Consider the following 15,432-nt stretch of genomic DNA (forward strand, 5'->3'; position numbering starts at 1 on the left):
TGGCTCAGTGGTTACTATTGCTGCCTCACAGCACCAAGGTCCCAGGTTCGATCTCAGCTTCAGTTGACTGTGTGGAGTTTGTACATTCTCCTGATATCTATGTGGGTTTCCTCTGGCTGCTTCAGTTTTCTCCCACAGTCCAAAGATGTGCAAGTCAGGCGAATTGGTCATACTAAATTGCCCATAGTGTTAGGCGCATTGGTCAAAGGGAAATGGGTCTGGGTGGGTTAATCTTCAGAGGGTCGGTGTGGACTTGTTGGGCTGAAGGGCCTATTTCCACACTGTAGGGAATCTAATATAATCTAATTGCGTATTTATCAAGTGCCTTATTGAAAGCCATGTCCACATCCATTGCAACGTGCTCATTAAGCCCCTATTACTTCAAAGAGCTCATCAAAGTTAGTGATGCTCAGTTTGCTTTTAATAAATTTGCACTTTATTAATGTACATTTTCCTACTGCCAGTTTAGTTTGTCCTGGGTTAATGTCTTAAACGTTCCCAGTTAGACACACTGCCTTTTTTTAAAAATCTAGATTTATCCTCTTCAATTGAACATGTAAAGAACTACTATAATAGAAAATAGGTGCAGAAGTAGGCCATTTCAGCCTTTCATGCCTGCACCACCATTCAATATGATTGTGGCTGATCATGCAATCTCAGTATCCCATTCCCTCTTTCTCTCCATACCCCTTGATCCCTTTAGCTGCAAGGGCCACGTCCAGCTCCCTCTTGAATCTATCTAATGAACTGGCACCAACAATTTCTTGAGAGAGAGAATTCCACAGGTTGCAAGACTCAGAGTGAAGAAAATCTTCCTCATCTCAGTCCTGAATGGCTTACCCCTTATTCTTAGACTGTGACCCTTGGTTCTGGACTTGTTCCCAATGTTGGGAATGTACTTCCAGCATCTAGCCTGTCCAGTCCCATCATAATTTTATATGTTTCTGTGAGCTCCCCCTCATTCTTTTAAATTCCAGCAAATACAAGCTCAGTTGATCTGTTTTGAGAGGGAATAAGTAGTAAAGAAATTCATTACAAGCCCAAATGCCCTATTTTCATTTCCCTTTACTTGAGTTACTTCTATTCTTAATTTATTCTTTAATTTCTGAATGTTGACTATGTTTCATTCAAGTGAATTTTACATACTCAATTCTGTAAAACATCTCTCACTCTCTGCCCTAACCTTTTACAATTATGCTCATATCTCCAAAAAATGAACCTTGGGTTTTAGTTGTAAAAAATTAGGTCAATCATAAATACAGCATTTACAGGAGCAGGCTAAAGACCTGGATTTTACAGTAACCAGACTCTTCAAAGTCTGTCCACTATCTCTGGTCAGGAGTATGATGGAATACTCTCCACATCGAGATGAGTGCAATTCAAACAATCAAGAGGTTTGGCACCACCCAGGACAAAGCTGCTGCTTAACTGGTAGTCCATCTACTGCCTTATAAAATGTACTCCCTCCATCACCAGTGCAGAATGACAGCACTGTGCACCATATACAATGTACTACAGCAACTCAAGAAACTTGCTTCTAAAACTGAAATCTCTACCACCTAGAAAAACAAGGGCAGGAACCATACAGGAATAACATCAGCAACACTTCATCCTGACTTGGAACGATATTGATCCACCTTTGCTGTCACTGGGTAAAATTCCTGGAATGTCCTACCAGTACCGTGGGTGTATCTACAACAGATGCACTGCAGCAGTTGAAGAAAGCAGTTCACCATCTTCTCAAAGTCAATTAGGGATGGGAAAGAATAGTGACGCTCACATCCCAAACACAAAATTGAAACAACATATCGTTTTAAACTGTTTAATTGAATCCAGTGATACATTTTTAAAACTACAGAGTAGTACTATATATGTGTACAAGTTAGGCTACATTATTAACATTTTAGTTCATCATTTGCAAATAACTCTGGTTATTGAATGGAAGCTTTCACTCCATTTCAACCTAACCATCGCATCCAATGGTCTTTGTACATGGATATTTCAAAATTTGACAGCAGAAAACGTGATGTCCATGCAACTTCTTTCTGTTGATTTCTTCTGACGGGCTGAACTGCCTGCACACCGCTTGCTGTTCCAATCAATGTTGGTGCAGCATAACTTGTAGATCATCAGGCAGGGAGCTAATTACTGTTTCCAAGTACAATTCCAGTTTCTCCAGCAAGTCTGCCCTGACTGAAAGCTGATGAACCCTTGCTTTTATCTGGACAGGAAAACACGCCATTTAAGTTTTAAAAAGATAAAACATGAAAGAGTTCTGAAAATACTAAATAGTTTGACTTTCAACAGGTGTGGTGACAGAGAGAATACAGGAATTATAATCATTTGAAGAAGTTTATAGATGGATATTGTAAATGTTTGTTAATACTCTGTTATGTTCGCCCAGGGATTGAGGTGGATTCAGGACAAGATCAAACTCATTGACTCAACAAGATCGTATGAGGAAAGGCTGAGGCACTTGGGGTTGTTTTCATTGGAGAAAAGAAGGTTTAGGGGTGACTTGATAGAGGTGTACAAGATGATTAGGGGTTTAGATAGGGTCGACAGTGAGAATCTTTTTCCACGTATGGAGTCAGCTATTACAAGGGGGCATAGCTTTAAATTAAGGGGGGGTAGGTTCTTTACTCAGCGAGTCGTTTGTTCATGGAATGTCCTGCCAGTAGCAGTGGTGGACTCTCCCTCATTATGGGCATTTAAGCGGGCATTGGATAGGCATATGGAGGATAGTGGGCTAGTGTAGGTTAGGTGGGCTTGGATCGGCGCAACATCGAGGGCCGAAGGGCCTGTACTGCGCTGTATTCTTCTATGTTCTATAACAATTGAGAAAGATTACTGAAGTATGCAGCACAGGAGAACATTCTATGTTCTACAGTTCTTACTTGCTTAACTTGCTCGGGTCCACAGTGGATCATCTCATTTTCCGACATTGAACTTCATCTGCTCTGCCATAATTCTGCCCACTCATTTCAGCTATCAGTGTCCCTTCAGTACCTCCTGTTTCCAAGTACATTACATACTGTAGGACTCTGGAGTTCTTTAGGAGAGTAGCAGGGAAGTAGGGGTGTGTATAGGTTTGAGAAAATTTATTTTTTGCTTGAGGGAGAAAGGATTGAGGGATACACTGTCAAATTGGATTGACGGTATTGAACTATGAGAAAGGAATCTGTTTGTTTAAACCTTATTACTCAAAAATCCTGTGATAGGATATATAAAGAATGAAAAATTCTTTTAGCTCTGGTTCAACTGCTAAGTAATGTTTCAATGGAAAGGCTTTGGCACAATAATTGGGAAAAATGTCATCTGCCTGCTATATAGAAAACCAGTATTTATCAAATTTCAGTAAAGCCAGCGACAAAGTCTAGTAAACTGCTTATAAATTAGACAACATAATAAAGTTTCTATTGGTAGGTAAAAGACTACCACTATCGTTTGGATTAAAATAGGAGTTTGGTTTCGGAACACAGTATAGGAAGGGAATAGAAATGTGTTAGAAGCAGTTCAAAAAAGATTCATTCGACTGAGCCTTAGAATAGGAAAGGTTTGACAAGGTGGGCCTGTATCCATTTGAGTACTGAAAAATCAGAGGCAATCCTGTTAGAATATACAAGATTGAGGGTCTTTCCACTTGTGGGAATAACTAGCATTAGGAGACACATTTAAAAATCAGTTTTGTCCATTTAAAACAAGAATTAGAAAAAATATTTTCAATCAGAGTTACCATGTCTGGGGAGCTCTCTTTCTGACCAGTAGTGGAAGCAGATTCCTTGAATATTTTTAAGGCAGTGGTACATAGATTCTTGTGAAGCGAGGAGTTGAAAGGTTATCAAGGGTAATTGGGAAATGTGGATTTGAGCTTACAATCGGATCAGCCATGACCGTATTAAATGGCATAACTTGAGGGGCCAAATTGCATACATCTGTTCTAAGTTCTTAAATTCATAACAGGCTTGGCATTACCCTTCTGATTTCATTCCATATTTTAGCAATGGATCTACCCTAAAGTTTGTCGAAAACAAAGTGACTTTTTGAATAAATTTCCTTACACCATGGTAACAATCTACAGATATTGACACACTCCAATTCATATACAGAAATACAAGCCCAAAGGCAAATATTACCAATTTCTCACGCAATTTCAAAACCAGGTCCACAACTTCCACTTCAGATTTTTCTCGTACCCACATCAGTAGATCCTAGAAAATAAGCAAGGTTAGTGTATACAGCAAATGGACTTTCATGACTTAGTGACTAACTATGAAATGTGCCGAAACGCAAGGAAAACATCAGTTGCATGGCAGCAGTTTTTGCAAGGTGCGAAAGATGCAGGAGTTTGTTTTGAAATCTGTGATTGTTTTTGATACAATATATAGATTCTGATTGTCAGGTTATTTGATTGATTTCAGTGCTCAATATGAACAGTAACCTTGATACATTGCAATAGAATAGTGTTCTAATGGCTCATTCACTGGATCATTGCACTTTTTCATATATGTTGTGGACACAGGTATAAATGACATAATTTCAAAGTTTGAAAAGTTATTAAACTTGGAAATATAACAAATGAAGATGGCATGCTTCAAAAAGGACAGACTTTTTGATAAAATGGGTACAGAAATTATGTATTTTATGAGAAAGAATGAGGAGAGTCAATAGAAACTAAATGGTAGATTATTGAAGGGAGTTCAGAAACAGAAGCACATGAGGCGTCCATTCACAAATCTTTGATTGTGGCACAATAAATTATGAAGGAGGTTTAAAAAAACCATAGATTGGATGCTTGATTTTATGATTAGGGTGCTGAGCACAAAAGCAAGGAAGCCACAGTACTGAATCTTTATATATTACTGCTTAAGCATCAGCTGGTGTATCATGTTTATCTCTGAACTTTAGGAGGGATGTCAAGACCTCCTTCAGGGCACAGAAGAGATTTATTAAAATAATCTCAAATAATTGAGCACTTCAACTATGTTAAATTTCATGAGAAGCTGGAATCTATCACCTTAGAAAGTTAAGACCAAATTTAACACGAGAACAGTTGGATGGTCAACAACCAGTTGATACAGACTTAAGAAAAAGAGAGGAATAAAAGATTGAGTTGAAGAAAATGTGTTTTCTTGTTATAATCTGGAATGAGTTGTGTTTCAAAAAAACAAAGAGATGGAAGCAAATTCACTACCAACTTTAAGAGAACTGGATAAATACTTGGAGTATGGAGAATGCAAGGGTTTGAGAATGCTTGATTTTCCCTCTACTATTGAGCCAGCACCGGCATAATCAACACACAGCCTCCTATGCTCTAAGATTCTCTGATTCCATGGCCATTAGTGCTGCTACTGAGATGGTAAATCAGGAGAACTCTGTCAAATGTTTCCCATACATTTGTTACTGATTCCATTGATGCCACATACGGAAACACATTTGCCTTCCTGAGCCGCCTCACTGCTGCTCCTCTCAGCTGCTGCTCTTGCTCCCACTTGTGCCCTTTTCCATGTTCCTGTTTTCTTACACCCTGACCTGCCCTGGATCAACATCTTATCTTGATTTTCTATTTGCAGTCTCAGACGATTGACTACAATATTAGAAATCGTCTCCAGGCCTCACGCAATGCAGTGCTGTATATTATAGATAATGAGCTGCAATCTTTCGAAACAGCATGTCCTCCAAATCAGCATGATAAATCCCTCAAGTGATCCTCTCATAAAAGGTTCGAAAACGTTTCTGTGCGTACTTAAAATTAGTTGAAATTAAAATAAAACAAATAACTGTAGATTGTGGAAATCAAACAAAAAACAACTTTCCAGAGAAACTCAGTAGGCAAGCAGAATTGTGGTCTGCAATCAGAGTTAATGATTTGAGTCCAGTGACCCTTCATCAGAACTACATGAAATTAATTCAGCAAAATGAAGTTGGCTCAGTTGTCTTCCTACACTCATTTTTAATTAATATTCTGTGTGAACAATAAAAAACAGAGTACAGAATAGAAACAGGCCCTCTGGCCCACCAAGACTATGTTGATACCTGTTGCCTTTCTAAACTGAAAACCTTTTGCCTTTATGCAGTCTGTATACCTCTATTCCCTCGGTATTCATATCTGTCAAGAAACTCTAAATGTTGCCATTTTACCGATTTCCACCACCACCTCTGGCAGCACCTTCAAGTACTTACCACCCTGTGTAAAACAGTTGCTTTTCACATCTCCTTCTAACTTAACCCCTTTTAAAATGACACATCTACCCTCAGCAAAAAGACTAACTACCCATTCTATCCATGCTTCTCAATTTTGTAAAGGTCTATCAAGTTCAGCATTCAAATGAAAACCAAACAAGTTTTTCCAATCTCTGCTCATAGCTAATACCCTTCAAAACTGGGAACCTTCTGGTAAACCATTTCTGTACCCTCACCAAAGGCTTCTAGTTGTGTGGTGACCAGAACTGTATACAATATTCCAAATATGGTCTGCATAAAGTTCTATACAGTTGCAACATGACTTGCCAATTTTTATACTTTATGCCCCAAACAATGAAAGCAAGAATGCCTTAACCTTCTCGACCACCTTATCCACTTGTGTTGCCACCTTCAGGGAAAGGTAGACGTGTACACCCTGATCCCTTTGTACATTGATAGGAAGAGTTCTGTCATTTACTGTATACTTCTGAAGTAACTGTACAGAGATGAGCTACCAGACTGTAGCTTTAGGGTGCAGGACCTGGAATGTAGGGAGGTTAGGAACATGGCATCAATTTCAAAGGAGGGTGCCTGTAAACAGGAAAGTGGTTTGAAGTGTGTATACTTCAATGCAAGAAGTATACGAAATAAGGTAGGTGAACTTGCAGCGTGGGTTGGTACCTGGGACTTCGATGTTGTGGCTATTACGGAGACATGGGTAGAACAGGGACAGGATTGGCTGTTGCAGGTTCCAGGGTTTAAATGTTTTAGTAGGGTCAGAGGTGGGGGTAAAAGAGGGGGAGGTGTGGCATTGCTTGTCAAAGATAGTATTACAGCTGTGGAAAGGACGATGGATGAAGACTCGCCATCTGAGGTAGTTTGGGCTGAGGTTAGGAATAGGAAAGGTGAGCTCACCCTGTTAGGAGTTTTTTTACAGGCCTCCTAATAGTCCTAGAAACGTAGAAGGATTGCGAGGATGATTCAAGAGAAGAGTGAAAGTAATAGGGTGGTTGTTATGGGGGACTTTAACTTTCCTGATATTAATTGGGAAAGCTATAGCTCAAGTTCGTTAGATGGGTCAGTGTTTGTCCAATGTGTGCAGGAGGGTTTCCTGACACAATATGTAGATAGGCCAACAAGAGGTGAGGCCATACTGGATTTGGTTCTGGGTAATGAACCAGGCTAGGTGTTAGAATTAGAGGTAGGTGAGCACTTTGGGGACAGTGACCACAATTCGGTGACCTTTACTCTAGTGATGGAGAGGGATAAGTGTGCACTACAGGGCAAGAGTTATAGATGGGGGCAGGGAAATTATGATGCTGTGAGGCATGACTTAGGATGTGTGGCCTGGAAAAGTAAGCTTCAAGGCAAGGGTGTAATTGATATGTGGAGCTTGTTCAAGGAGCAACTATTGAGTGTCCTTGATAAGTATGTGCCCGTCAGGCAGGGAGGAAAGGGTCGTGTGAGGGAGCCGTGGTTTAATAAGGAATTGGAATCCCTTGTTAAATGGAAAAGGGTGGCCTATGTAAAGAGAGGCGTGAAGGTTCAATTGGGGCGATTGAGAGTTATAAGGTAGCCAGGAAGGACCTGAAGAGAGAGCTAAGAGCAGCAAGGAGGGGTCATGAAAGGTCCTTAGTTGGTAGGATTAGGGAAAACCCTAAGGCTTTCTATAGGTATGTCAGGAATAAAAGAATGACTAGAGTAGGAATAGGTCCAGTCAAGGATAGTAGTGGGAAGTTGCGTGTGGAGGCTGAAGAGATTGGGGAGACACTGAATGAATACTTTTCGTCAGTATTCAATCAGGAACAGGACATTATTGTCAATGTGAGTACTGAGTCACAATTAAGTAGAATGGATGGCTTTGAGGTATGTAGAGAAGAGGTGTAGGAAATTCTGGAAAGGGTGAAAATAGATGGTCTCCTGGGCCTGATGGCATTTATCCTAGGATTCTCTGGGAAGCAAGGGAGGAGATTGCAGAGCCATTGGCCTTGACTTTTATGTCCTCGTTGTCTACAGGAGTAGTGCCAGAAGATTGGAGGCTAGCAAATGTGGTTCCCTTGTTCAAGAAGGGGAGTAGGGATAACCCTAGTAACTATAGGCCGGTGAGTCTCACTTCTGTTGTGGGCAAAATCTTAGAGAGAATTGTAAGGGATAGGATTTATGAACATCTGGATAGGAATAATGTGATCAAGGATAGTCAGCATGGTTTTGTGAAGGGCAGGTCGTGCCTCACAAACCTTATTGAATTCTTTGAGAAGGTGACTAAGGAGGTGGACGAGGGGAAAGCAGTAGATGTGGTGTATATGGATTTTAGTAAGGCGTTTGATAAGGTTCCCCATGGTAGACTACTGCACAAAATACGGAGGTATGGCATTGAGGGTGAGTTGGAGGTTTGGATTAGGAGTTGGCTGGCTGGAAGAAGACAGAGGGTAGTAGTTGATGGCAAAGGTTCATCTTGGAGTGTCGTCACTAGCGGTGTTCCGCAAGGATCTGTTTTGGGACCATTGTTGTTTGTCATTTTTATAAATGACCTGGAGGAGGGGTTAGAAGGTTGGGTGAGTAAGTTTGCGGATGATACGAAAGTCGGAGGAGTTGTAGACAGTGAGGAAGGATGTGGCAGGTTACAGCGGGATATAGATAAGCTGCAGAACTGGGCAGAAAGGTGGCAAATGGAGTTCAATGTAGCTAAGTGTGAGGTGATTCACTTTGGTAAGAGTAATAAAAAGATGGGGTACTGGGCTAACGGTCGGATACTTGGTCGTGTGGATGAGCAGAGGGATCTTGGTGTCCATGTACACAAATCCTTGAAAGTTGCCACCCAGGTAAATAGTGCGGTGAAGAAGGCATATGGCGTACTGGCTTTTATTGGTAGAGGAATTGAGTTCCGGAGTACTGAGGTCATGTTGCAGTTGTATAAGACTCTGGTGCGGCCACATCTGGAGTATTGTGTGCAGTTTTGGTCGCCATACTATAGGAAGGATGTGGAGGCACTGGAATGGGTGCAGAGGAGGTTTACCAGGATGTTGCCTGGTATGGTAGAAAGATCGTATGAGGAAAGGCTGAGGCACTTGGGGTTGTTTTCATTGGAGAAAAGAAGGTTTAGGGGTGACTTGATAGAGGTGTATAAGATGATTAGGGGTTTAGATAGGGTCGACAGTGAGAATCTTTTTCCACGTATGGAGTCAGCTATTACAAGGGGGCATAGCTTTAAATTAAGGGGGGGTAGGTATAGGACAGATGTTAGGGGTAGGTTCTTTACTCAGCGAGTCGTGAGTTCATGGAATACCCTGCCAGTAGCAGTGGTGGACTCTCCCTCATTATGGGCATTTAAGCGGGCATTGGATAGGCATATGGAGGATAGTGGGCTAGTGTAGGTTAGGTGGGCTTGGATCGGCGCAACATCGAGGGCCGAAGGGCCTGTACTGCGCTGTATTCTTCTATGTTCTATGTTCTATGATATCCTGTCACCAAGTCGCCCTTTATTTACTTATGCACACCACACTGGCTGTGGCCAGTCAATTCAGAGCCAGTCCCTGAACTGAGGAGATTCTAAATCTCCTCGTTATACTGGTCAGCCAGGACTTTCCTGTTTCTATTCTGTACTCTGTTTTTTTTAAATTGTTCACACAAAATGTTCAGTTAAAAATGAGTGCAAGACGACAACAGAGCCATCTTCATTTTGCTGAATTAATTTCATTTAGTTCTGAAGAAGGGTCATTGGATTCAAATCATTAACTCCGATTTCAGACCAAAATGCTGCTTACCTACTGAGTTTCTCCAGAAAGTTGTTTTTTGTTGATGGGGTTGTTAACCTGGGCCAATGATTTCATAGTCAACAAGATCCAACTGGTTCCAATCACTACATCACAAGTCTGGGGATGCAGGCCTGGTCTTTCCCTGCAGCTTTTCTTGCGACGTTTTCACCCAAGTCCGGTTCCTCCAACTCTGACAAGGGTGACCTGTACTGGACCATAGCCAGTCTCGAGTCTGGAGTGTCTTGGGAGAGTTTCCTCCTCTTCTTCTGGCAGTAACAGTATTTAGGCTGCATCCATCTCAGGAGATGGTAGACAGAGGGGGAACACCTGTAGTTTCTGATAAGCCTTCTGGCTGCTCTGAGGGGCCAAGTATGTTTTATTTCTGTTCTGTTTGCAGGGTAACAATTTTCAGGTGATCCACGTGTTTGTTCAGGACCCTATCATCCACTCGAACTTTACAAGTCACGGGATCTGACCTCATGCTGACCTCACCACTACTCATACAGGACCATTTCCATGGTTCCAGCACCAAATCTTGTCCCCTGAATTAAATTCTCTCTCTCGCACTCTCTTGCACATACGCTTATAGGAGGCCTGTGGCCAGCATTGGTGCTCCTGCTTCCATTTCACCCTCTCTCCCGAGGTCTGGGAATATCAGGGAGTAGAGTCTTCTCCCAATCAGCAACTCTGCTGGAGCCATCCCCTGTTGTTGCGTGCAGGATGGTCCTAAAATTGAATATGAATTGGGATAGTTTGGTATCAAGTGATGCTCCAGTATAGACATGGGAGCAGGGCTCCTTTGATTGCCCTCACTTTATCTTCCAACGGGTGTAACATGATTCTGTAACCCAAGTAGGTCATTTGGGGAGCCTGGAACACCCATTTTACCCTTCAAAGGCATACGCTCCTAGTGCATGTTCTCAGACAGGACAAGGTCTTGCGCAAACTTAAGGGTTAGAGTCCCTTGTTAAAGACAGTTTCTGTAACCATAGATACAGCTGCACCAGTATTGACCTCCACGGGAACTGGGTGACCATTTAATGAAACATTAATTTTAATTGGTTTGGATTTGAATGTCCCTAAGCAATTTAATCAAAGGGAAACTTTTCACAGGTTGAAATTATACTTCACACAAAGGAAGGTGATTGCGGTTGTTAGAAATCAGTCATCTTCGTCCAGGTACACACTGCAGAAGTTCCTCAGAGTAGTATTCTCGCCCCAATCATCTTCAGCTGCTACGTCAATGAGTTTCCTTCCCTTCAAAGGCCAGAAATGGGCATGTTCACTGGTAATTGCACAATGTTCAACATCATTCACAACTCCTTGGATATGAAGCAGTCCATTTACACATATAGCAAGACCTGAAAACATTTAGACTTGGGCTAAGTAGCAAGTAACATTCACGCCATGCGAGTGCCAGACAGATCTCCAACAAGAGGTACTTGCCTCTTGATTTACTATGGCATTTCTGTCACCCAATCCCTCTCATGCAACATCTTTAGGACTACCATTGACCAAAAACTCAACTTTACAGTCACACAAATACCATGACTATAAGAACAGGTCAGATGCTAGGAATTCTGTATACTTTATAGGGAGTACCTGGGAAAGGATCCATCTCAATAGAACTAAGGAAAAATAACTAAACTGCAGATTGAGGGAATGCTAGATTGCATGTGTAGAGGGACAATGTCTCAATGATTTGAAATGTAGCATGAGCCCTTTTGGGGCTCAGCCTAATATTATCTGCAACTTTATATACAGTCACTATCATGGCAAGTATTTAGAAATAAGGATTTTCAGGGTTTGAGTCTGAAAATGTAATGATAAGACATCACTTGTTAAAGGTTCCAAGATAGGTAAATAGATACCATTCTTACTGGATTCTTTTTACGTGAAATTCTGTTAATCTTTCTCCCAACACTTTCAAATCCACAACCTCTACTACCTAAAAGGACACATTGTGGCGATACTGTGACTTAAGTATTTTATTCTGGGACTTTTTGACGAAGAAAGGTCGAGACAGAGGTAGGGTGAGCAGTCTGCTCAAAGCCAATAAAGTAAACAGCTTGTGAGGCCTTGGGATTTTTAAAAAGCTAGCTTGAATGGGTGAGGTCAAGCTCCACACAACCAGGATTTTTAGTTTTAGCTTCCTGCAGTTGCTGAGGATTTGAAGCTGATGTGGAAGCTCTTATTCTTCTCTGTTACAGCTAAAAGCTGGAATTCTCTTCCTGCTGCTAGAATTGCATGTGAGACTATCTACTTCCTGAATTTGCCAAGGGTGTATTTATGAGATTTTACTATACTGTAGTAGTTTATATAATTTTTTTTAATGCATTTCGATGAGTTACAGTTAAGCCAATTTTTTTTAAATTGTATTTTAACTACAGTTTAAAAACACCAGCGTGTTTTGCTTAATGTTGAGTAGTTTGACCAATCGAATTGCATCTGGAACACCATGCCTGACACTTCCATTTAAAATTATAAACAAAGTTAGGGTTTAGACTATCTTCTTAATATAGTTTGAGGGGGTTTGATCTAGTACATGACAAAGGCACAGACATTTAGGAACACATCCTGAAAGTCTCCAAGCCACACCGTCCCAATTTGGAACTATATCCCATTCCTTCATTGTTAATGGATCAAAATCCTGAACCTGCCTTCCCAACATCACTGTATGCCGATATAGATAAATTCCAGCGCCACAGTTCATTGTTCATTTATCCTGAATCTGTTGTGCAAAACTTAGCTTGATCTCAAGACTATTACAAGATACTTTCAAAAGTAATAGAAAACTGGGACTTTCCTACAAGAGAGTAGTCTTCTATACAAAAAAAGAGGTTAAATCTCCGCAACCCACCACTCCAGTAGACTTCAGTCACTCATCACTCCTTTCCTGTCCCCCACATCAACCAGGAATGACACCCAGTCCACCCAATATATCACATTTAAAACTTTAATCTAGGATTTGAAATCTACCCACCACCCTAGCTCAATTCTACTTCAAGTTTTTCCAGTATGACGTCCCTTAGTTTCTCCTGTAATTTATATGCCCCATCATCAGTCTAACACTTTCAATACCCTTGGCCTTATTATCTGGAAATGCCATCAGCAGCACTGTCTCCTTTTCAAAAAGCCTTATCAAAATTAATCTTTTCAATTTGTCGTTCGGTCATTCCCCTCTATCTCCTTCCGCATAGAGTTTTGTTTTCTCCCCTCCCCCTCTAAGTGGCTGTCTGACATCTAGATTCAAGGTACTATATTGATGCATGTTGTTAATGCAGTAGACACATGGTAGAGTTGGGCAATTCTCACCCAAACCTATTTTGAAATATCAACAATGGGCTGTACTTACTGCCTCACACAACACCTCAAGGTGAAGAATCTCCAGCTTCTTACACATCTCCTGGTATCTCATACGAAACCAGCCATCAAAGTTAGGAGATTTAAAAAAGCGTCTGTCAATTCAAAAAAACAAATTCTGGTCAGGCCAGTAGCCTATTAGAATCATACCGCAAAGTTAAAAAACACTTCAGCAGATTCATAATACAGTGGAGAACCAAGCCAAATACAGAAATTACACAGAACTGAAAAAGGAAATATAAAGGAAATGATTGTATTTGATAATAAGTTAGGAAGTTACATAAAAACAAACTGAAAGGTCTTTGAAAAACATATACAGAGTGGTCCAAAAAAGTGTGGGACCAAATAAGGAGCCAAGAGGAAAAAGGATTAGTGATATGGGGAAAGAACAGGACAGTCAGACGAACAAAAGGATTGCTGCAGATTCAGTGACTTAAAAAAAAAAGAGATCTTCCTGTGAAGGGCATGGCTGTCGAGGTACGAGTGAGCACTTTGCATCAGACATTGTGAAAGAGGATGGTTTCCAAATCTAGTCGAGAAATTGGACAGAAAAGGTTCAAATTAAAGGAGGAACTTGAAAATTTTGGCAGCACTTAAAATACAAATGTTCCACCTAGTCCTGATGTCATGAATCCCAGGCTACTAGAATTATAAAGTCATAGAGCTGTACAGCATGGAAACAGATCCTTTGGTCTAACTCATCCATGCTGACCAGATATACTAAATTAACCTAATCCCATTTGGCAGCATGTGGCCCATACTCCTCTCAACCTTTCCTATTCATATATCCATCCAAATGACTTAAGTGTTGTAACTGTAGCAGCCTCCACCATCTCCTCTGTCAGCTTATTCCATTAACACACCATCCTCTGCATGAAAAAGTTGCCCCTTAGGTCCCTTTTAAATCTTTCCCCCTCACTTTAAACCAATGCCCTCTAGTTTTGGATTTCCCACCCCAGGGAAAAGACCTTGGTTATTCACTGTATCTATGCTCCTTATGATTTTATAAACCTCTATAAAAGTGATCCCTCAGCCGCCAACATTTCAGGGAATTTGAGGGAACTGCAGGTGAAAATTGTGAAGAATCTAGTACATAATTTTCTAATCCTTCTTATATTTGGGAATAGTGCCTGAGAATTAGAGAGTGCAAATCCCACATAAAAGCGGAGGAGAATAAATCTACCATCTAAAGGGCAATCAATCAGTCTAACATTTCTGTTGGGTAAACCTTTGGAGGCAGTGGATAAGACTTTGGTAGCACTCAGGTGACAAGTTTGAAGTGGGATGGAGGGGGCTGGTTAAAAGCATTGAAGTCATGTCAGGCAGGCTTCTCAACATGGGTTTGCCACAGGGTCATTTTCCAGCAGTGGGAATCACAACAGCTTGAACCATCAAACTGATTGGTTGCCAAGTAAATAATTAAAAAGGACAACTTCCAGTCCTCTTCTCAGGCTCCCTGCATTTTGCTAGTGGTTAAGTGACACCTTCCCCATGGAGACATTGCTAGTTATACCGCTCAAGGATGAGGGCGAGTGGTGGATTCATTGCAACTAGAGTCACCAGAGCTTCAGGAAGGGTTACAATGGTCACCCACATCACAACAGCACATGAGCATCTGTCTGTAGCACTGCCAGGTCTACAGAACCAAGTTAGATTGTGGAAAACCAACCCCGTTCATCGTTGGATGAGAGGTTCGGTGATGATTACTTAACTGGCTGCTGTCAGGAATGCTAGGAAGATTCCAGCTGCAGACCCTCTGGATGCTGTAGAGATTTAGGACCTGCAAATGGACTCTGATTCTTCAAGTCACACCAGGGAGCACACAGATTATATAAAGCAACATTAATTGTCATTTGGTAAAATATTAATTTGTAAATTACTGTCAGCAGAGATTTAATGAAGACAACTAATGTTTAACTAAATTAAGTGAGATTTTTGGCAAGAGAGTTATAGGATGTGTGGTTGATGTTGTGTTTGTGAGCTTTCAAAAGGCATTGCTTAGGGTTCCACATTATTAACTTCATTACCAGCATTCAAACACATGAAATTAAGGGACACTGACAGAATGAATGTGAAACTGGCTAAGGGACAGAAAACAGAGGGTACAGGTGAACACTTTCTTCAGATTGAT

General features: G+C 41.0%; 1 protein-coding gene across 6 annotated transcripts in view; it reads right to left on the reverse strand.

The window, feature by feature from the left end:
• Nucleotides 1-1,808: 1,808 nt before the first annotated feature.
• LOC122561462 (protein DENND6B) overlaps nt 1,809-15,432 on the reverse strand; it is a 110,580-nt gene continuing 96,956 nt past the window's right edge. For all 6 annotated transcript variants that reach the window (XM_087999484.1, XM_087999481.1, XM_087999483.1 and 3 more), the window contains 3 exons: nt 13,294-13,396; nt 4,137-4,211; nt 1,809-2,221 (listed from right to left, as the gene is read on the reverse strand). In XM_087999484.1, the coding sequence (XP_087855610.1) occupies nt 2,099-2,221; nt 4,137-4,211; nt 13,294-13,396 (301 nt within the window). In that variant the 3' untranslated portion in view covers nt 1,809-2,098. The remainder of the gene's footprint in view (nt 2,222-4,136; nt 4,212-13,293; nt 13,397-15,432) is intronic.

Source organism: Chiloscyllium plagiosum, unplaced genomic scaffold (assembly GCF_037043375.1).
Source record: "Chiloscyllium plagiosum isolate Xiang-an unplaced genomic scaffold, Cpla_swu_hap1 HiC_scaffold_23, whole genome shotgun sequence".
NCBI classification, from domain to species: Eukaryota; Metazoa; Chordata; class Chondrichthyes; order Orectolobiformes; family Hemiscylliidae; genus Chiloscyllium; species Chiloscyllium plagiosum.